The 22244-nt window shown below is 36.2% G+C and overlaps 2 protein-coding genes across 2 annotated transcripts; both read left to right on the top strand.

The window, feature by feature from the left end:
• Positions 1 to 1946: 1946 nt before the first annotated feature.
• Positions 1947 to 8829, top strand: LOC143452159 (double-strand-break repair protein rad21 homolog). The gene is made up of 15 exons (XM_076953025.1): positions 1947 to 2126; positions 3851 to 3975; positions 4112 to 4216; positions 5796 to 5902; positions 5995 to 6081; positions 6245 to 6331; positions 6397 to 6492; positions 6665 to 6786; positions 6919 to 7087; positions 7175 to 7398; positions 7504 to 7602; positions 7740 to 7871; positions 7980 to 8187; positions 8260 to 8336; positions 8459 to 8829. The coding sequence occupies exons 1-15, from the start codon at positions 1983 to 1985 to the stop codon at positions 8648 to 8650; spliced, it is 1974 nt and encodes a 657-aa protein (XP_076809140.1). The 5' UTR covers positions 1947 to 1982; the 3' UTR covers positions 8651 to 8829.
• Positions 8830 to 13981: 5152 nt separating this feature from the next.
• Positions 13982 to 21065, top strand: LOC143452089 (coatomer subunit alpha-like). The gene is made up of 22 exons (XM_076952930.1): positions 13982 to 14140; positions 14250 to 14363; positions 14685 to 14758; positions 14906 to 15022; positions 15183 to 15333; positions 15468 to 15592; positions 15772 to 16043; positions 16180 to 16377; positions 16544 to 16686; positions 16865 to 17087; positions 17280 to 17504; positions 17623 to 17755; positions 17952 to 18128; positions 18257 to 18446; positions 18545 to 18805; positions 18930 to 19208; positions 19325 to 19410; positions 19522 to 19731; positions 19892 to 20005; positions 20079 to 20279; positions 20399 to 20574; positions 20642 to 21065. The coding sequence occupies exons 1-22, from the start codon at positions 14101 to 14103 to the stop codon at positions 20781 to 20783; spliced, it is 3651 nt and encodes a 1216-aa protein (XP_076809045.1). The 5' UTR covers positions 13982 to 14100; the 3' UTR covers positions 20784 to 21065.
• The last annotated feature ends 1179 nt before the right edge of the window (positions 21066 to 22244 follow it).

Below are 22244 nucleotides of genomic sequence, written 5' to 3'. Positions count from 1 at the left end.
TTTTGAAGGTACTGTTTAAAACTGTGAATACAATTTAACGCTTATGATACTGGAAAGCGTGATTTGGCCAAAATAATTTGTCTCCTTTCAAAAGTTCAAGTTTAAACCCAATAGAGAAAAAAATCCTGTAATTTAAAAATTAGTGGAAGTCATTTATTGATGGAGTCCAGTTGGCTTAAACTTATACTAGTAAAGACATTTTTCTGTTCTTGATAAAACGCATCCTCAGTTAATCAAGTGCCAGTCTTGATGAGATATAATTTGGCATGATACATCCTAGAACTAACAAGACTTTTTTCTGATGACCCGGTTGAGCAATTTCATAACCTGGGAATGTTTGTGTGTGCTAAAGCTAAACAGAAGATTAGTTATTTAATATTTTCTATTAATTTAGTGTTGTTTGGGCAATATGGGCACTTTTGAAAATGTATATGCTTAATTTTATTTTATGCTTCATGAATGCCAACACAAATTTGGCAACATGGTACAGCATAACCTGACCGTTGCGATTACCTTACCAGAAGAATATGATATGTGCTGATCTAATGAACCAGTGCTCACCAAACTGAGCATTTGTAATGTATTTTTTCTTTGTTTTTCACCATTAATGGTGCGGAGCGACAGTTAGGATGTTAACTGTTGTAGTTATAGCACAATAAAACACATGCTCATGAACAATTAATGAGCAGGAAAAGTGGCAAAGTCCAAGGGTTTAAAACATGCACGGTAGCAATGATGGAATTGTGCTATAAGATGGTAGGTTAGCATGGCCCCCAAACCCACAAAATGATTCCTAACTTTAACTAATTTAAGGCGGAAATAACACAAACAATGAAACAACTACACTTTTGGAAGATGTAGAGGACATGTTCCCTAACATTAAAAACACAGATATTACCAGCCGAAATAAATATATAAAGTGACATGGTTTTATTAAAATGACTTTAATACCTTAAGTGCACAACAAATGGATGGTTGTGGAAAACCGCACAAAAGAAACTCTATACTAGAGACCGGAATTCCATTTCTGTGGCCAAGAGAGAGCACAAGATTGAAGCCCACAACTGCACTAGAAGATAGACAGTATGAATCAAATAAAAAGTATAATAATATCATTAGGAAATCACGCCTCTACATTCCCTTCAACTTCGGTATTAAAATAAGAAAAGAGTGAACAATCAGGCATGACATGGACAATCCAAAAACAAATTTTTTTCACAAAAATGAAACAAACCAGATAAAAGGGATTTCTAGGACGAGCGGTACAGCAAAGAAACTGGAAAACAATTTATTTTATTAATCAGGTTTTTTCTACTGTCTTGGTTCCATTGTTCTTTTGCGTGTAAGTCGTATTCGTAACTTTAGTTCATCACCAGTTTTAAATCCTGTGGTTACTTTTATTTGTTGTTTATTTGTTTTATACAAGGGCGGGAAAAAGCAGTTTTTATTTTCATATTGGTTCATGGTATGCTCGAAAAAAGTTTTCCAAAAATATATAGAAATATTTTGTTTCATTTTGACTTTGAGTGAACGCAAGAAAAAGGTTGTTATTGATTAAGCTTATTGGGGTCTAGGCTAGCCACCGCTACGCGCTACCGGAATTATCTAGGGCTCTAGGCTGTACCTTATAGCTCTGGTTAGTTTTACAAGCTCGATTGCTTTCGTAGTGTATCGTTAATAATTATTCGTCAGTGATACAGAGCACCTAGTGCCGGTTGGCGAAATTTACAGTTGTGGTACGGTACCCGATAAGTTAGGCTACTGTACTGTGCATTTTGCGTAGTGAGCACTATAACCATGGCCTATAAGGCCTTATATAGCCTAAGGTTGTTAACAAAGCTTTTCCAGTATGTGACTTCTTGAATAAATCGCACTTGTAATTGAGTTAACATAGCCTAACTCGCCTTTACCAGTTAATACACTTTTATACTGATTTATTTCTACAGTTTTCTTTGGTTTCGATATTAGTACTCGGAGGGAACATGTTTTATGCTCACTTTGTACTGAGTAAGCGAGGTCCTCTTGCAAGGATATGGCTTGCTGCACATTGGGATAAAAAGTTAACAAAAGCTCATGTCTTTGAAACTAATCTTGAAGACAGTGTTGAGACCATTATCAGTCCACAGGTAAGTCAAAATGTGAAGAAGCAAGTGCTTGTTTTTTCTCCGAGGTTAACAAATAGCCTATATACCTTGTTTTGTTTAACTTGAATTCTTTTGAGTAGAATCACTACTTTTAAATCATATTATACAATTTACTATGATTTTAACTTAAAACTTGTTTTGAATATTTCAAGCTCCTATTATAATAAGTTTTACATCTTCCGATAAGCCAAGTGAGTAGTCTAATTCTTTTTGTTGTGGGATATAATTTCTTGTTGTCCACGAGGCAATAGACCATTTCCGAGTTGTGGTCACAATTTTTTTAGGTGGCTAGATTTTTTTGATCGCTTATACTTACAATCTGGAAATTATCGACCCATTTTCATTCTGTTTAAATTCCAAGTATTCTGGGCATCAGCTTGCAAATATTTCGCACAGGTGGATAGCATATGAATTTGAAAACACTATCTAAAAAAGTTACCCAGTTTTTATTTTACAGTGCTCGAATTCTACGCATTGATTTTGTTCGACAAGAGGTCACGTTACATGGTCAGCATAGCATGTGATGTAAAATGTGTAAACGTTTGCGTGTTATTTGCGGATCGTTACACATGTAATTTTTTCTTTCATTTCAAGCAAAGGTTAAAAAATAGGCTAGCAACAAATATAAACTGAATTACTTTAGCTATATACATGTGCCATAGAAAACACGCAAACTCTTATGCATTTTGTGTCGCATGCTTTGCTAACCACATATCTAGATATCATATCAAACAAGTCCAGTTCGTAGGATTTAAATCGCTGTAAATTAAAAACTAGGAAATTAAAGAAATTCTTGTTATTTACCTGGGTGGAATTGTTATGCTCTTGATACCTAAAACGCTTGCAATTTAAAAAAGAATCAAAGTGAGTCAACATTTTTTATGGTTAAGTAGAGGCGAGTGAAAAAAATCCTGTCACCCATCCAGTAACTCGTCCGTCAGTCTGTCACGTCTGGGGAGTAAGTTGATATTATGTTCAGACAGGGTCCATGCAATGAAGATAAATGCTTTTTAGATAGAAATTCTTTAGTTAGGCCAAAGTAATGTGTACTGTAGACAGTGGCGGATGTAGAAAATTCTTGATGGTAATGTTCTCGGGTCGATTGAAAGTTGGGAATGTCTAAACTATGAACAGCTATGATGCCATGTGAACTTATGCACCACATGTGATTAGTGAAGTAATTGTTACAACTTCAAGTATGTGGCTAAAGCTAGTACAGATTCAATTACTATGTAAAAAGAGTAACAGGTAAGTGCATACTAACCGCAAAATTTTTTGTATTTATTAGCTGGTTTTATGTCAACTGAAACAGTTTGCTATGGTAAATATGTCACAGTGCAAATGCTGTTTTCTGCAATTGTACAGTTTCAAAAGGCGACAACGTACACTAAAATTGTTAATTAAGGAAAACATGAGAAAGGAGGGAACAGCAATGTGGGAGAATAATAGAACAAAAAAACTTGCATTAAAAACAAAATAGCATAGTCTCACAGATGTGCCAAACCACAAAAAATTTATCAAAACATACAAAACTGCATTGAGAATCAAGGCATGTCAAAGTATTGAGAGGACATTGTCTTTCACCTGAATGGTTACCATTGCCTGCCACCATTAGCATATACATTTTGTTGGTTCCTGATTGTAATATATTTGTTAAATGAATTTTTCATCCTACAGCATCGAAATAATTTTCTTCATATTATTAGGTCAAAATGGCTTTACGGACATCTGGACATTTACTTCTTGGTGTTGTGCGAATTTACAATAGAAAAGCAAAGTATTTGCTTGCTGATTGCAATGAAGCATTTGTAAAAATCAAAATGGCATTTAGGTAATGACAAAACAAATGACTGTACATTATACCAACTTTTCTTTTGTAATACAGACGAAATCGGTTATTCGTATCACCTATTTGCCAGACGTTTTGATTCTCATTAATAAAATATCGTTGACTGTCTTGTACACAGACCAGGTGTTGTTGATTTACCCGAAGAAAATCGAGAAGCTCAACACAATCAAATCTATTTGGTGGAAGAATTCCATAATTTTGATGCACCACTGCCTGATATTAGGTATGGTATTGTAATATTTTTGCATCGATGGGTGTATCTTGAAATTTTAAAAGGAAGGGTTCAAGAATCTTGCAAATTATTGGTTATATAATGTTTGCCAATGTACATCAAATCGAATATAAATCGAAAGCAACAGCTACAACAAAATTTGTCTGAACTTTTATCACCATATTCATTGTTCATAATAATAGTTCAATCAGGAACTTAGCTGTTTTCTTGTGTCTCTGTTTCACGGATTTAATATGACTTTTTTGGAAAGATAGTGTACCGGTGCTTGTGTTTTTTCATGCATAAAAACTGGCAAGTTTTATCAAGTTCAACTTTTCTCTTTGATAATAGCATAAATGACTATATGGAGCCTGGCTTGAATGTAATTAATTATCAAATTAATTTATAGTTAATTTTTTATGAAAGGATACCCAGGTTGACCAACTGACCATTTTAGGTCAGTGATGTTATTGTATCACCTGGTTCTTGGTCGACTCTTTGATCTTTTTCTGGTTGGTATGGAAAGCACGCCTTGTTTTACAGTTCTTTCCTGAAGCATTTTGGTGAAATTACACCACTATCACTGTTTGGGCCTATCAATTTCAAAATAAGATATGGGGGCTCAACCTTAGATAATCATCAAGTTCAGTTTTATGCATTTGATTTTAGCCTTGGACCATGATTTCTACTTACACACCTGTGAGTGCACTTTTTCAGTCATTATCGAAGACCTATGGCCATAGGTGAGAACTGAGTCATGAGATGTGAGAACTCAATCATGCCCTTGTCAATGAAGCTTGCAATCAGTCAATGGCTTACACATCTTTTCTGTGTTCTCAAGACTTCTCAAACAAGAGCCATGCAAAGTGTCTGTGACTCAAACTATTTCATAGCATCGTTTTTCAAGACATTTGGCATATACCTTACCTACCTGGTGTGCTAAGTTATAAGTGTTGAGATGCCCCAACAGAACAACATACTGTTAATCTTCCCTCACCTCTAGGGTCAAACTCAAAGGTCCACTATAGCACAAAACAGATCAAAAGAGAGAGGATATTCCAGTTCCCAGTTACCTTCGATAGATTTGTGAGCAAATACACATAGCATAGTATGAGATTACAAGTATTTTCAGTCACATCCCCAAAGGCATACCGAACATATTCGTGGGTTTTCAATTATGGGTGGCCTGTAAGCGAAAATGTTGCTTACAATTCAATTGAGCCCAACTGTCAAAAGCTCAAACACTTTTCTTGTTAACCCATGTGATAAACAATAGAGTATGGTTATAATTCTTGTGCGTATTTATAGCTGCTGGTTCTGGACAACTTGCAGTCTGACTTAAAACTTTGCTTCTTTTAACCTGTCTTGTTATGGATTTTCTTTCAGAAACAACATTTCCTTCAGCTTATCTTTATGTCTAATATTATAAAAGTCGTGATGGCAAAGTTTGTGAACATTTCATGATTTCGCTATGTTGTGTCAATGATAGAGATGTGTATTTTTCAAATTACTCCAAGCTGTATATCAAACTCAGACAACTAACTAGTGCATGTTGTAAATGCAAGTAAAGCAACTATTATCGCCTTTTCAGTGATTTTGACATGGGTCGCCATTTGACATTGAATCAATCCAGGATCGATGAAATTACGATGCCAGAAGAAGTGCCAACAACCTTAAGACTTGATGAAGGATTTGGAGGTATTGTTATATATGGTTAATGAATTGAATGTTGTGCAAGACCATATAGATTCATAATGTATCGTTACATACTTTTTAATGCATTTAACCAGGTGATATGATGGAATTCGGAAAGGAGGTCGAGGATCAGTATTCCGCTGGAGATTTGCAAAATATGTTTTATAAAGATGATGATGGCAGTAAGTGTACATTAGTTTTCTGATGGTATCAATATTGCTTTTTTGCACGTTAAATAGCCTGCTTTTACTCACAGGAAAGCACCCAAGTACTATTTTTTCTAAAAGCCAGTATTTCACAAGTTACAAATTATAATTGTTGATGTTTTTTTTTTTTGTTGCAAAGAAAATGACAAAGGGCTTGGCTTTGGTATGGATTCCAATGCAATAAAAGATGGCTTTGGACCTGATCTAGGAGATGAAGGCATCTTAGGTAAATTTTGACTAAACAAACTTGCTCAATCCCTTTAAATATTAATATTATTTCTTTGTCGTAAGGGGGAAGTTTCATGCAAGGTCCAGGGTTGTTTGGTGAAGAACCAGATGGAGGTTTTCTTGGAGAAGTCCCACAACGAAAAGTTACTGAAGATATTGGTATGTAGCCTGCTGCATTAAACAATTTGCTTTTAGTAAGTTTCATAAGCAATGTTGTTCCAATGTTCTTTTTTATGTTAATAACTTGAACCCCTTCTTGAAATGGGTGTAATTACTAACGATTAGTGAACCTGATCAACTTATAACTATTGATTTATGGTTACTCAAACAGCAATGGAAACAGGTGAAAGTGCCATGGATAACCAAATCATGTCCCCAGCTCCACTTCTGCAAGCTCAGCAAACAGAGACAGAACTGCAACCCCAAAATGTTGAAACTATGCTTCCACCACCAGTACGCAAATATGTTGTGGATAGTAACACTGCTTGAAGACATTATTTTAAAAGCATTGTCTTCCTCTATTTTTTAAATATACAGTATTGTTGTTAACGTGTTTGTTTACAATTAATTACATTTTTTATATAGCCACCACACGAAAGTACGGTTGACACTACTCTCCTGGGTATACACCAAACGCCTGAAATGGGGCCACCTGCTGATAAAGCCGTTGAGGAAGAGACCATGAATAAGGACCAAACTACTCTTGTCGCGAATGAAGAGGAAGCATTTGCCCTTGAACCATTGGATGTCACAGGTACTTTTGGAAATACCCAATTTATCACTGGCTTGGTTTTGCTGTTGATATGGTAGCAAACATTAATTTCCAACATTAATTCTACAGGGGTTCGAGACATTCGCATGAGACGTAAGCGAAAGCTAATCGTTGATCATGTTATGGAGCTTGATGGACAGACAATGAGAGAACAATTAAAAGATTTCAATGATATCATTACAACTCTGGACATGGCTCCCCCAACAAAACGTCTGATGCAGTGGAAGGAAATGGGGGGAGTTGATAAACTGTTTGCACTTCCCTCAAAGACAGCTGGAGATGACGTGAACAAGGTGGGTGCTGTTTAATTATTACAAGGTCGTGTAAGGTAATGCCTTATGATATCCACCGCTATGCTATTTCTCTCTCCTTGTCTTAACCGATGCATTGTTTTTCAGATTTTCAGCATAAACTTACACACAACTATTCCAGATGACCTTCTGGATGTAACTGGGACTCAGCTACATGAACAGTTTGGAGATAACACCACAATACAGGCAAGTCCAATATTTCCAGTGGTAGTATCCAACTTGCCTATAATACTGCATACGATTGAGATATAACATCAGTGGCGATTATATATTGCCAACTACAATCAAGTTTATCAATTGTGAATGTGTATTGTTTGTTATAGGATGAATCTTCATTACAACTAAAACGAGATGAGTTGGTGAATAACATGCATATTGCACCGGAAGTTATTGATGATCAGCCACATAGCATCTTACTTCAGAATAAGGATCCATCAATGAATCAAATAAATCCTGTAAGTGATCATTTTGTTTGTAATGTTGTACATGTATCTGTGTGCAGTGCATTGATCATTAAGTTACATACAGTTACTACTACTGTATTGGCCAACCATAATTTGTAGGCTGCTTTCAATTCTGATGATGATTATGAGCCATACAGCATTGGACCGCAAAGTGTTGCATCGAGTTTTGATGAACGACGTGGTCAGAGCCCACAGCCAACACCTCTTCCTGCAGATTCAATGCTGTCCGGCCTTGAAGTGCCTGATCCAGGCTTACCAAGTCTAGCAGAGCCTGAGATCAGTGATTTGCCAATGCCTGCAAGTCCCGGTAATTATAAACTACAAAATTTGGGTAGTGGTTACTTTAAAATAACTTATAACTAATAAACTCAATTTGTAGAAGGTGAGTCATTTGCCGATGATGTTGATGATCTGAGGTGGAACAAACGAACGCAGCATCTTCTACATTCATTGCAGGTAAGCAAATGGTATATATATAGCAAAATGCTCCTACATATTAAGTTTGTAGTTTAAACTGCTTTTCATGTGTTGAAATCTATTACTCATTATTACACATCAAATAATTTTCTGCACTACAGCGATCATTCAAACACGAACAGGAGGTTTCGTTCTTCCAAATGACCGGTGGCACAACACGAAAACAAGCAGTATCAAAATTCTACTCACTTCTGGTATTAGCTAAACAAGAAGCTACCCATTTGGTGCAAAGCCAAGTTTTTGGAGATGTTTATATTAGAAAGGGGCCGAAATTTGACACCATACTCATGTGAAAATGCTTATGAACCATGAGAAACAGCTCATAGCAATCCTTGCATGTTGCTTTCAGCCAGGAAGGTAATGTACCATCCAAGGCTTTTTTCTCCTTGTAGTATCTCAACAAAGTTTTACAAGTTGACAGTAGCCACGCAGTATTTCCACTCTTGCTGACATACTTTAGAAGAAAAAGAAATCTATTTTATCAAATCTCTGTACAAAGGACAGGCGTGCTGCACTTTTCTTTTTGTTTTTGCTGATGTTGAATTACTAAGTTAACATCACATAATCTAGTATTGTAGTGCTAGGGAATATTAATTTACCGAAATCCAAACTTTGTTTATGATGATTTCTCGTAGTTGTTCATCTAACATGCTTCAGAGTTTTATTTGATTAGTTGTGCAGTGTGCTACTATCAATATGTCACTGCCATTTGTTTAAATGTTAAAAGTACAGTGGAAAAACTTTAAATGAAATACTTAGCAGATTTAACATTGTTGTTTTATTTTCAACTTTTGGGTGTTTTTACTTTCAATAAATACTGTTATCTTGTCATTTTTTACGAGGCATCATGATGGAAGGTTTAAGCTTACACTGACTAAAACTTCCAGTTTCACTCATGGAAAACATTTATTCACTCATCAAATACCATCACTTTGGCAGCTGCTTCAATGATAAAGTTGTATAATATTGGTGAGCAATTCCACCACCCAGATTTACTCAAATCACGGTTGTAATACATGCTCCAATTTTAAATTCATGAAATGTTGCTCATGTTTTTACGGGCAACAAACCAAAACAAAGAATTAAAAAAAATTTAGAATGATATAATGAGTCCAGTTCTTTTCTGCAAGAAAAGCATATATGCCTACTAAAAATCTTGAAACCAGAAGTTGCCCAATGCTATACATATATTCCGACCCAAAGCAACAAAAAAAGAATTCCAAATCCATTAAAAAACGATCCCACCAAAGCCATGAAAAATTCCTTATAGAAGTCTCGTGTGTATTTGGTTGAAGTAACCTAAAAAAACAAGAGTTAAACATGCAGGTACAAAGGTACTTAACTCTATGATGAAAAAGAGATTACTACTGACCTCATAAACAAAAAACCAAGCGGTGAAAAATATCCCAATGCCAAGCAAGACTAAAGTCAAATGTGGATATATTGCAGGGTTAACTGGTGAAGCATATCGGCTCATTGTTGAAAAGTCCAGAACAGCATCCTAAAAAAGTTACAACATTAAAAAATTATCATTGCTTCAAAAGATTTATTTGGTATGTATTCAACAAAAATAAAACTATCAAAACATTGATGTACTGTAAATTAGCATAATGATAAATAACGGGCGTTCTATTTCTTCCTGCAAATTTGTACTTTTCTGGTGCCATAGGCATTTTTACGTGTTCTTTCATCGCATTCTCATCTTTGCGACTAATGATTGGCCAAAATGACACGGCGTATTTGCACTAAGTTTTCTATAACACTTGTATTACATAGACCTTGGTATAATATACAAAACAGATTCGAAAGCTGTAAAATTTAATTTTTTTTTGGAAAATTGCAAAACACTGGCTGGCCAAATTAATTTTAAATTCTGTTTGTAACATAGGCATTTCAGGTCACACTTGATTTTTGTTCTTTTTAATTTTTAGGAATATTTGGAGGGTGCATTTAAGGAGATTTATGGGTCAAAACTTAGATTTCTTTGATTTTGTTATTCTTAGAATAGCCCTTTGAAAAAAATTTAGATCAATCAGAAAGCATCAGGTTTGGGGTTGTTTTGTAGCACTTTTATAGTTTCAGGTCGGAAGCAGGATGTAGATAAAACTGGCATGAAAATGAGTGAAATGTATACATATTTCTAATGCCTATGCCTTTATGCTAAACCAGGGGTGGGCAAACTTTTTGTACTGAGGGCCACATCTGAAAAAATGTTGCAGCCGGGGGGCCGCACACTCTCATTACAAAGTAGGAAAATTTACCGGGTGTGTAAATAAATGCATATTCATATTAAACGCAATTTTTGTATTTCACACTCAGTTACGTTTAAAGCTATGCAATCATCATCACAAAGGCCTACGGTAGCCGCTACCGTTTTTGTATTTTATGATCAAACAATACGTGAGAAGTGTACGGCTAGTTGCTGAGAGCATGTTGCAATACATGCGCGACTGCTGACGGGTGTGTGTTTACGCACTGAAAGTGAAGAGAAAAACACACTCGTAAAGGGAATAATATTTTGTCATGTAACCTGTTTAATTAAAACAATAAGTGATGAGTAGGATTTTCTGCAAGTGCCGGCGGGCCACATACGGCCCGTAGTTTGCCCACCCCTGTGCTAAACAATGATAGCTGGACAAGTAGATATTGTTCAAATATGAGTATCTTCAAAAATTTGCATTCAACATTGTTAAAAATAGGCTGAGCAATAGACCAATTGCTGTGTCTGTTTTAGTAAGGCAAAAATAAGTTGATAACTGCAGACTATGACTGAGCTTAGAAGATCACAGACTGGAAGACTAGCCGATTAGACCCTTTTCGCGTTACCGTCTGGCAAGATTTTTTCAATCACCTATTACTCAACCGACTTTGATTCTTTTTATATTGCAAGCATTCTGGACATTGGATTATCTAGATTTCATTCAGGTGAGTTGCATACAAATTCTTTTATGCGATAAAAAAATTTCTGAAAATATGTTGCTCAGTTCTTATTTTACAATCGTTTGAACCCTACACACTGGACTGGTTCGATACAAAGTCACATTACGTGGTTAGGGAAGCATGCAATATAAAATGTGTAAGAGTTTGTGTGGTATCTGCGGCGCGTTTAAATGTAATAATTCGGTTTGTATTTACTTCTAGTTGATTGTTTTAAAATTTGCTTGACATGCAAAACAAAATTAGCCTCTGTAATGCGCCACAGATCAACACTCCAACTCTTACGCATTTTACAGCGCATGCTTCCCTGACCACGTATCTAGATGGCATAACGAACAAGTCCAGTGCAAAGGATTGCAACTAAAAAAATTCAAAACTTCTTTAATCGTGTAAAGGAATTCATATGCATCTCACATGAGCGGATCTTTACAATCCAATGCCCAAAACGTTTGTAATATAAAAAAGAATCAAAGTGGGTCGACAATTTCAATTTTTAATTATAAGGGACTGATAAAATCTTGCCACCTAAAAAATGGCAATGACAACTCGGATAGAGTCTACCGTATCAAGACTATCAGTCTATTGCCGTTTACCGTATTTGTATTTTCCTACTTCGGTAAACAGCGGCCGGTAAGATAAGTGTCTACTTCACCGGCCGCCGTTTGTTGAAGTAGGAGAATACCCATTGCGCAACTGGCTAGCCGTTTACCGAACTAGCTTTTTCCAAATTCGGTAACCGGCAGCCGGTGAAATACCGTCAACCGGGGCTACTTTGATTTTGGGGGCTACTATGGTAATAACTATGGTAATACTACTATGGCGGACTGAGACGTGTAGAAAGGAAAATAGCCTCGTCCAAACAGGCTATAAGCGTAATGTTTTGCGGAAATGGTGCAGGGCAGTTTTTGCCACCAATGACTGTTTATAAGTCAAAGAATCTTTATGCAGAGTGGACTCGAAATGGACCCCAAAATGCTTTATACGACCATTCCGTGAGTGGTTGGTTTGACGCTTCTTTGTTTGAAAAATGGTTTTTTGGTTTGTTTCTGGAAGCTGTCAAGGACACTCCAGGTACCAAGATTATGCTGGGTGACAACTTGGCCTCTCATTTTAGTGAAAAAGTCTTGAAGGCTTGTGAGGAAAATGACATTAAGTTTGTTAGCCTGCTTCCGAATGCGACGCATCTCCTTCAACCATTGGACGTCAGTGTCTTTGGGCCAGGTAAACGAATGTGGCGTCGAATTTTAGCAGAATGGAGGAAAGAGAATCGTTCCAAACTCCAAAATCTGCCTCAGCGACAATGATGGATTGAGTGCCTCCGATTATTGCAGCTGTGCTTAACAATTTTTTTTGACACTTATGTTTTTTATTGCTGTGATGTTTTGTTTAATGCAAAAAACTATTAGAAAAGCCCCAAGGGAGGGCTACAATGAACATTTTAGGTATTTACAATGTATTATCGTAGTAGCCCCAACCCAGGGGCTACTACGATAATTTTTTAAAGTTGAATAAAAAAAGTGTGAAAACATAAAAATGAATTTTTTCTATTTTTTTGAGAAGCTTAGGACCAAAGTGTTACTCAATCAAGAAACAAACCCTTTTTGAGCAACATGTGAGAGAGGAGGCAAAGAAATGTCCTGAATCTTATCATAGTAACCCCGGTTGACGGTAGGCTAGACGCTGCTAAAATGGAACAAAAAACTGTCCAAGTTACCCAAACTAGTTTTTAATGTTGGCCAAGTAGGCTTGATACCGTACCTATTAAAATCGTCCAACTTACCATGATTACAGTAGAGTTTTTTTTCCAAAATGATTCAAAGATGTGACACTTTTTGCAATCTATTGAACCTAAGTGCAGTACACCCGCCCTATACAGTTCTCAAAATCCTTTAAAATTTGCCCACGTAGACGGTAAAGCCCCTAATGCAAGGTACCACTAGTATACGTGGATGTTTGTAGACAAAATCTTTAATAGTTCATTAAAAAGTGACGCGACATACCTAAAAAAAAGGTCTACAATACGTAAATTGATTGTAATATTAACCAGGAAAGTTATTTTAAATTGATCCCTCAGTGTTAGCTGGAGATTTATTATAGAAAATATTTTTGCGTCGGTTTGTGACATTTCGGAACGAGAAACACGGAACGTGTCAACAATGACGTAACGAATATGACCAAGTTAGATTACATGACGAAACAGACGGTTACTCCTTGATTTTATCTATTTATGATAAATGTAAAAATATCTTTACTATTGAAAGTTTTACCCGTTTAGTTATTTATTTGTTTTAAAATAATTTTAACAATTTCCTTGTTTTGCCAAATCAAGGTTAAAAATTTCTCAAAAATATTGATCAACTTTAATCTCATGCAATTTAGCAAAGCGAAAGAAGATTAACTTTGGTATGGTTGAGCTACATAATACATCCTAAGTGGATGCAATGAGAGCCGCGTAAGTAGAGTGTAAAAGATTTTATTAAATAAAAGCTGACATGTTTCAATCAACATTTGTTCTTTGTTAAAACCAAAATGAATTAAAGTGGTTGATTAGCAGATTAAATATCGCACAAAGTCACACGACGGGAAACAAGCGATAAAAATAAATTGTAGAAAGAGTCTACTACTCTACTGGTCATCCACGGTTGGAGATTCTGTAACTTTCCACAATTGTACTGGTCACTGCTGTATGCTTAGTATCTAACTCTATTTTTCTTTACAAAAAAATCTGCTTTGTTTTTGCTGTAACGTATGCTTACTGCTGGTAGTTGGTTTCTTTAAATAGACCCAAACCTTTGAAAGTTCAAGAATGTTGACGCGATTTGAAACTAAATCTGCACGCGTTAAAGGTAAACTACTAGTATTCTATAATAATTTATAGGCATACCTTGCCCTAACAGCTGCCTGGAAAGCTTTTTATTTGCTTTTAAAGCATTTTTGTATTTTACACAATTTCAGGTATTTCATTTCACCCCAAGCGTCCTTGGGTTTTGGCTTCCCTTCACAATGGCTGCATACAGTTGTGGGATTATCGAATGTGTACTATGATTGACAAGTTTGAAGAGCATGATGGTAACGTTTATTTATATTTTTTCTTTGACTTTTACAATAAGATGGTGGTAAAATGAGTGAGATATAGACCTTCTAAAAGGATAAATGCATTGAATGCTGTCACAGCAACTATATATTTCACTATTCAATGTGTAGTGTTTATCCATTTAAAGTGAAAACCACAATACCGTAATCAGCCGATTCTCATCTCATACTAGGATATATATGAAGTCGCAAGTGGCACTGTGGCTTTGTGAATTTATTTCCAATAGACAAGTATCAGAATATTGTTTTCTTTAATTGCTAAGATATGTATTCTGAAATAGCTCATTTTTTATTAAGGCCCAGTTCGAGGAGTTTGCTTTCACAACCAACAACCGTTGTTTGTTTCTGGTGGAGATGACTATAAGATAAAGGTTGGAGTAAATATATCTTCGTAGCTTTAAAATCATTTTTGTCTAGAAATATTTCTGAATTTCCTTAACCTGACACAGGAATTTTGGATATATTATAATTATGACAAAAACAGGTAAAAAATGTTATTTTTGGATTGGAAATTTTAGATTTGGAATTACAAGTTACGGAGATGTCTTTTTACCCTTTTGGGGCATCTTGATTACATTAGAACTGCAGTATTTCATCATGAGTATCCTTGGATATTGAGTGCATCAGATGACCAGGTATTGAATATTATCTATTCTAGATTCTAAACTGTAGAAATTAAAAAGTTATTTGTTAAATCTACATGTTTGGGTAACATTGGAAAATTGTGTGATATTGACTAAACATGTTATATACTAAAAATAACTTCCCATTTGTTTAGTTTTATTTGTTGCTCAGACAATTCGTGTGTGGAATTGGCAGTCTCGTACATGTGTTGCTGTCCTCACTGGCCACAACCATTACGTCATGTCAGCCCAATTTCACCCATCTGAAGATTTAGTTGTTTCTGCATCGCTTGATCAAACCGCTCGAGTTTGGGACATATCAGGTTAATAGTTTACAATAAACTCATTCACATATAGGAGTTGTTTGGGCTCCATGTAACATTTTCATACTTTATAATTTTTGTTGTAATTACTGGTTAAGTTTAACCAAATTTCTTACCCATTTTACTGTTTTAAGGACTGCGTAAAAAGAATTTGTCTCCTGGCTCAAGTGGTGATGACCACCCAAGAAATCCTGTTGGAAGTCCAGCATCAATAGAATTGTTTGGTGGCACTGATGTTATCGTCAAACATGTATTAGAGGTGAAGACATAAATCTTTACATGATTGTTAAATATTATGCAAAGGTTTGCTGCATAATATTCTCAATAAAGTAACGAAACTTCAGATGTATGCTATCCTTTTTGGCTAAAAAACACTTTTAATGTGAATTTTCAACATTGAATTCCGATCATGTGTCTACTTACATTTTATTCCTGCAGGGCCATGATCGCGGCGTTAACTGGGCTTGTTTTCACCCTACCATGCCGCTAGTTGTAACAGCAGCTGATGACAGACTCATCAAGATGTGGAGAATGAATGAATCCAAGGCATGGGAAGTGGACTCGTGCAGAGGGCATTATAACAATGTTTCTTCCTGTGCCTTCCATCCACGCCAAGAGTTGATAATCAGTACTTCAGAGGACAAATCTATCAGAGTGTGGGATATGGGAAAACGAACTGGTGTTCAGTCCTTCAGACGTGATCATGATAGGTAATGCACAATTATTGCATGTTCAAAGCCAGTACTAGTGTATTTCTATGTCCGTTTTAAATGCAATTGTGTACTTCTATCATTTGTCTAAATAATCTTGTTTAAAACTATTTTTCATTTGCATACAATTTTGCAGATTTTGGATTTTGGCATGCCACCCATCCCTGAATTTGTTTGCTGCTGGTCATGATAATGGCATGGTAGTGTTTAAGCTGGAGAGGGAAAGGCCTGCGTTTGCTACCAATGCCAACTTTTTGTATTATGTCAAGGACAAGTATCTCCGCAAGCTGGATTTCACAACTAGCAAAGATGTACCAGCAATGCAGTTAAGAAGGTAATTAATTCAATAAAATGTTGATATGATGGTCAACTCAAATGATTGATTTGATTTGGCATATGCAGTCGAAAAAGAATCTTTTAATTTTAGTTTAACTTTGTTATGGTACATAATTGTGTTTGAGCTGCAATCCACTTGTTTTATTTTATCTTTATTTTTTCAGTGCTTCAAAAGCTAGCATATTTTCTTTATCTTATAATCCATCTGAAAATGCTGTGTTAGTGACATCAAGAGCATCGAACATAGAGAACTCACATTATGATCTCTATCAGGTCCCGAAAACAACAGATTCTTCTAACCCCGATGGTAAGTTATTTACTACAATTGTTTTGAAATGAAGTTATCAGTCAAGAGACTTTCTAAATATGTTGCAATAAATGTGTAAAAAATGTAACATACAAGCATCAGTATTAGATGGATCTAGGAGCCTAACTTTTTTTTACCTTTGAAATATCTCATTTTACAAATTCGTTTCGTTCTTTAGCACCAGAAGGTAAAAGAGCATCAGGTCTGACTGCAGTCTGGGTTGCTCGAAATCGCTTTGCTATTCTTGATCGTACACACACCATTGTGATAAAGAACATTAAGAATGAAGTAACCAAGAAGATTCAGGTACCAGCTGTGGATGAGATTTTCTTTGCGGGTGCAGGTTCCCTCCTACTCAGAACTTCTGCTGGAGTCACATTGTATGATGTGCAGCAGAAAAGGTTAGTGCTTACCTCAAAATACACATGAAGAGAATTGTAAATGATTTTGCTTGATTTAAGAAGATTTTTAAACGCGAGATATTTAAAACAGGATTCTTTAATCCTGTTTAAATTATCTAAGTGCTTTTTTATACAAATTGATCAGGTTTTACATTTTTATTTTACACTTATGCACTTTTGTTTGGTAAACAGGTCTCTGGCAACTGTGAAGATACAGAAGGTCAAATATGTGGTTTGGTCAAATGACATGTCCCATGTTGCTTTGTTGGCGAAGCACAATATTGCAATTTGCAACCGCAAGCTTGAACAGCTGGCAACTGTCCATGAAAATGTTCGCGTTAAATCTGGTGCATGGGAAGAGAGTGGTGTGTTTATCTACACCACCTCCAACCATATCAAGTACTCCCTAACAAATGGGTAAGGTATTTCTTTTAACGCCTTTCGTTTTGGTTACTGAACATGATATACCGGTACATGAAATATTTTCTTATAAAGTTGAGATGTTTGAGTTTACAAGATGATAATTTTTTTGAAGTGACCATGGAATCATTCGAACCCTTGATCTTCCAATCTACATAACACGAGTACGTGGGACTAGTGTGTATTGCTTGGATAGAGAAACAAGACCCCGTGTGCTTGCAATTGATCCTACTGAGTTCAAATTTAAGGTGAACACTATTCCAATAATTCCCAGACAATTGCCTTAGATGGTCGTAATGTTGCAGTAATATTCTTATTAGGTCATTGCTTTTTATATCTATCTTTTACATTGCAATGCTTATGTATTGTGTTATGTCTATTCCAGTATTACCGTACTATTGATTTTTAATATTTTTGACAAACAATATTGTGTCATTTCAACAGATGGCACTGGTGAACAGGAAGTATGATGAAGTCCTGCATATGGTGCGCAACACTAAGCTGGTTGGCCAGTCCATCATTGCTTACTTGCAGCAAAAAGGTTATCCTGAAGTTGCATTGCACTTTGTGAAAGATGACAAAACCAGATTCACTTTGGCACTAGAATGTGGCGACATCGAGGTACTGTTTGCCGTATATTGTCATGCTAAAGTCTCAATTATCATTTTTGTATGTATTTGTAATTTGTTGATATTAGTTTGTTTAGTTACGAACATCTTGTAAGAAATTTGTAATACCTTTTGGCGTAGGTGGCACTGGCAGCGGCTAAAGCATTAGATGACAAGCAATGCTGGGAAGCTCTGGGAGAGGTAGCACTGGCAAGTGGAAACCACCAGGTTGTTGAGATGGCATACCAGAGAACGAAAAATTTTGACAAATTGTCATTTCTCTATCTCCTCACCGGCAACCTTGAAAAATTGAGGAAAATGATGAAAATTGGTAACTTGGCAACTTCACTTTTGAAAGCCGGGTCTGTTGTTTAAAGCATTTTAGGAAACTATTAAGCATTATGTAAAGACTATTTGTTTGCTATTTAGCTGAGATCCGCAAAGACACTTCTGGTCACTATCAGGCAGCACTATACTTGGGAGATGTTTCAGAGAGGGTGAAAGTTTTAAAGAACTGTGGCCAAAAATCTCTTGCTTTTCTCACTGCTGCCACACATGGACTGACAGAGGAGGCAGAACAACTTCAGGAAGAAAATTCTCCGAAGGTTCAGGAAGATGCCACTCTCCTGCAGCCCCCTCCTCCTATCACACAGTTTGAAGAAAATTGGCCTCTTCTGACCGTGAGCAAAGGTACTACAATTACAGTTAATAATTACTGTGAATAAAAATTTGAAAAATGAAATCGGTTTTATGAATAAAGTAAATTGTAAGCAGTGTTTAACTTAACGTTCACTTCGTGTCTTTTTTCTCTTAGGATTTTTCCAGGAATCTAGGAAAGGTGGTGCTGGAGGCGGGTTAGCAGCTGATGTTGATCTTGATGTTGATGCAGGAGGCTGGGGAGATGATGTGGAGATTGTTTTGGATGAAGATGGCGCCGTTGTTGAGGATGATGAATTTGCAGATGCTGAGGAGGGAGAAACTGAAGGTGGAGGATGGGATGTTGATGATGATGATCTTGAACTTCCTCCTGATCTTGATGTTACAGTAGATGTTAGTGGAGAAGGAGAAGGTTACTTTGTTGCTCCCACAAAGGGTAAAAAACCACATTCTACTATGAAAGTTAATGATAATTTTTTTTGCATTACAAATCTTGCTATCTTAACTACAATACATTATACTTTTATACATTGATTTTATTACATTTCTTAGGAACTGCACAGACTCAAGTCTGGTGTAATAACTCACAGCTGCCTGCTGATCATATACTGGCTGGATCATATGATACTGCATTTAGGGTAAGCATAAAAAAATCTGAGTTCCAGCAGTACAGTGACTGAAAATATTCTGTCTGTTACTACATATCTTATATCTAAAGATTTTATTTGCACCTAACAAATGTCTTTCAGCTACTTCACGACCAAGTAGGAGTGATCAAGTTTGAATCCTATAAGACTTTATTTGCGCACACGTTTGCTCGCTCGCGGACAGCTTATGCAGGAATTCCAGCTTTGCCGCCCATGTTTGGCTTCCCACATCGGAACTGGAGAGAAGCGGGTGCAAAAGCTGGCTTGCCTGTTGTTGGTCTTAGCCTGGCAACCTTAGCTGCAAGACTACAGGTACATCCGAAATGTTTTCTGTGGTTTAGATGTATGTAAAGTTGTTATGTCTATTGCACATGAGGTGGGCGGTTCAATAAAAGGGATTTCAGCAAAATGGTTATATGGAAGTGATAGATTTTCGGTGTATGTCTAATAAATCCGTGCGTTTTCTTCTTAGGATGCATACAAACTGACAACGCAAGGAAAATTTGATGACGCAATTGTTAAGTTCCGAGATATTTTGCTCTCCGTGCCGTTACTAGTTGTGGACAACAAACAAGAAATAAGCGAGGTGAAACTTTGTGAAAGTATTAACGTTAGATTGTGATTTTAGGCATTTTAAACAAATTGACTGTACTTTCTAGGCTCAACAGCTGATTACAATCTGTCGTGAATATATCGTTGGTTTGTCAATGGAACAAGACCGTAAATCTATTCCTAAAACAAACCAGAAGCGACATTGCGAGATGGCTGCGTATCTCACGCATTGTCAGTGGCAACCCATTCATCTTATGCTTGCCTTACGAACATCACAGAACCTTTTCTTTAAAATTAAGAACTACAAGGTTTGTACCATAGGAAATAAATACGATTCAAGTGCAGCTTGTTTATGTTAATATTTGCTCGAAGTAACTGCTGTTTGAATGATTGTAATTTTTAACTTAAAAATTTTTCATCATTGCAGACAGCAGCGGGGTTCGCACGCCGACTTTTAGAACTTGGTCCAAAACCGGACGTGGCGTCACAGACGAGGAAAATCATCGCTGCTTGTGATAAAAATCCCAGGGATTCCCAAGAACTCCTCTACGACGCTCACAATCCCTTCGATATTTGTGCCGCTTCGTATCAGCCCGTTTATAGGTTAGTAAGCTTCCCTAACCCCTTCCTCTGTTGATGACCCCACGAAACCACTGACTTTGTTTTGCAGGGGAAAGCCTGTTGAGAAGTGCCCGCTGAGTGGCGCATGCTACCTTCCTTCATACAAAGGTGAGATCTGCCGAGTTACAACTTGCACCGAAATTGGCAAAGATTGCGTCGGTCTTCGAGTCAGTTCTATTCAGTTTCGTTAAATTACATTGATTACTCCGTCTCTGTAAAGTGTGTGTATATATTTTATTTTACATGTCGTCTGCTATTTTCTTATTTGCTGGTTCAAAGTTATAAATCTTTGAAGTGTACTGTTTACCAAACTGCATGTTTTAGTTTTTAACAATCTGTATGTTCTCATGTGGTGCGATTAAATGGTAATGAAGTATGGGCTGTAAGACATGGTTCAGTACAACCATCGACCAATGAAACGGAATATTGTGCTTTACGTTTTCTGAATTAAATTAAAATATATACGCAGATTCTGCATGACGTGTATGTAATTAAAGTTGGCTTCCTCTATAGTCTATACTATAGATAAATAATAATCAGAGGCAAATAGCTGCGATGTCGAAACAATTTACCGAAAACCTTCCGCTTAGAAATTTACACTATTTGCTTTGTGCTTTATTAAATTATTTTATTGCCTTCAAAACCGTACTGGAATCATTTCAAACGCTTCGCAAATTACAGTGGAACACACTACATCAGTATAGGGTGACATAGAATATGCTGTACTCAGATATCATTTTGTCTAAATTATATTGTCGTAAAAGAAAGTCGTCCAAACAACAACAAAGAATACAAAGCATAAAGATATTAAAGTAATAAGCTGTTGAATAGAGCCGTCTGATTAGGGCCGAGCAACGTGCGACCAGGTCAAATTTCATTTGGCACAAGGAATGCGAATGCTGTGACCCATACAAATGATCTTGTAATGTCATTCACGGCAACTCATCACGACTAAAGTATGAAAGTAACATTTGTATCCATTTTCGCAGTCAGCATGATAAATTTCAAGAAAGACTTAAGAAGGTGTTAAAATACTTAAAACAACAACCTGCACTGCATTAATTCTTCGTGATTAAAAATGCAAACTTTGAATAGGCTTTTAAGGGCTGTTGATTGTCAGTGATAGTTAGTCAGTCTCGTTTTGAATAAGTTGCATAGAACTGCACAACACACTACAGATTCGACTAAACTTTTAGCATATTTTGTTGGTTTGTGGTGTTCAATCCATTCCCGTTTCTTATCAATCAACTACAGCTAGCCAGTCTGCTCAGCCATGGCTAACCTGACAAAGTTAGTTGCTTTTGTCTTCTGTGAACCAAGCCAGTTATTGAAAAACTGTTGACATTGACGACACATATATATCATTCAACGTATGTGTGTACTCAAATATCCTTTTGCTTAATGTTTCACTAAGAAAGTGTCCCTTGATTCTTGAACTTAAAAATAATTACTATATTTTTCTCTTTCTTTTGTATTACCACAAATATCTGATAAAGTTTATTGTTGAATGATTTAACAACAATGATGATAGTTGTCAACCTCTTCTGTGTTTTGTTTTAACTTAAAGAACTACTCCTGAACCTTTAATTTAATAATGTTGCCAATAAACCAAAGAATTTGGCTTTTGATTTACATTTTCCCTTTTAAATTTG

The sequence above is a fragment of the Clavelina lepadiformis genome, chromosome 1, assembly GCF_947623445.1.
Source record: "Clavelina lepadiformis chromosome 1, kaClaLepa1.1, whole genome shotgun sequence".
NCBI classification, from domain to species: Eukaryota; Metazoa; Chordata; class Ascidiacea; order Aplousobranchia; family Clavelinidae; genus Clavelina; species Clavelina lepadiformis.
Note: the sequence above shows the minus strand (reverse complement) of the source record. Positions and strands in the feature narration are given on the sequence as shown.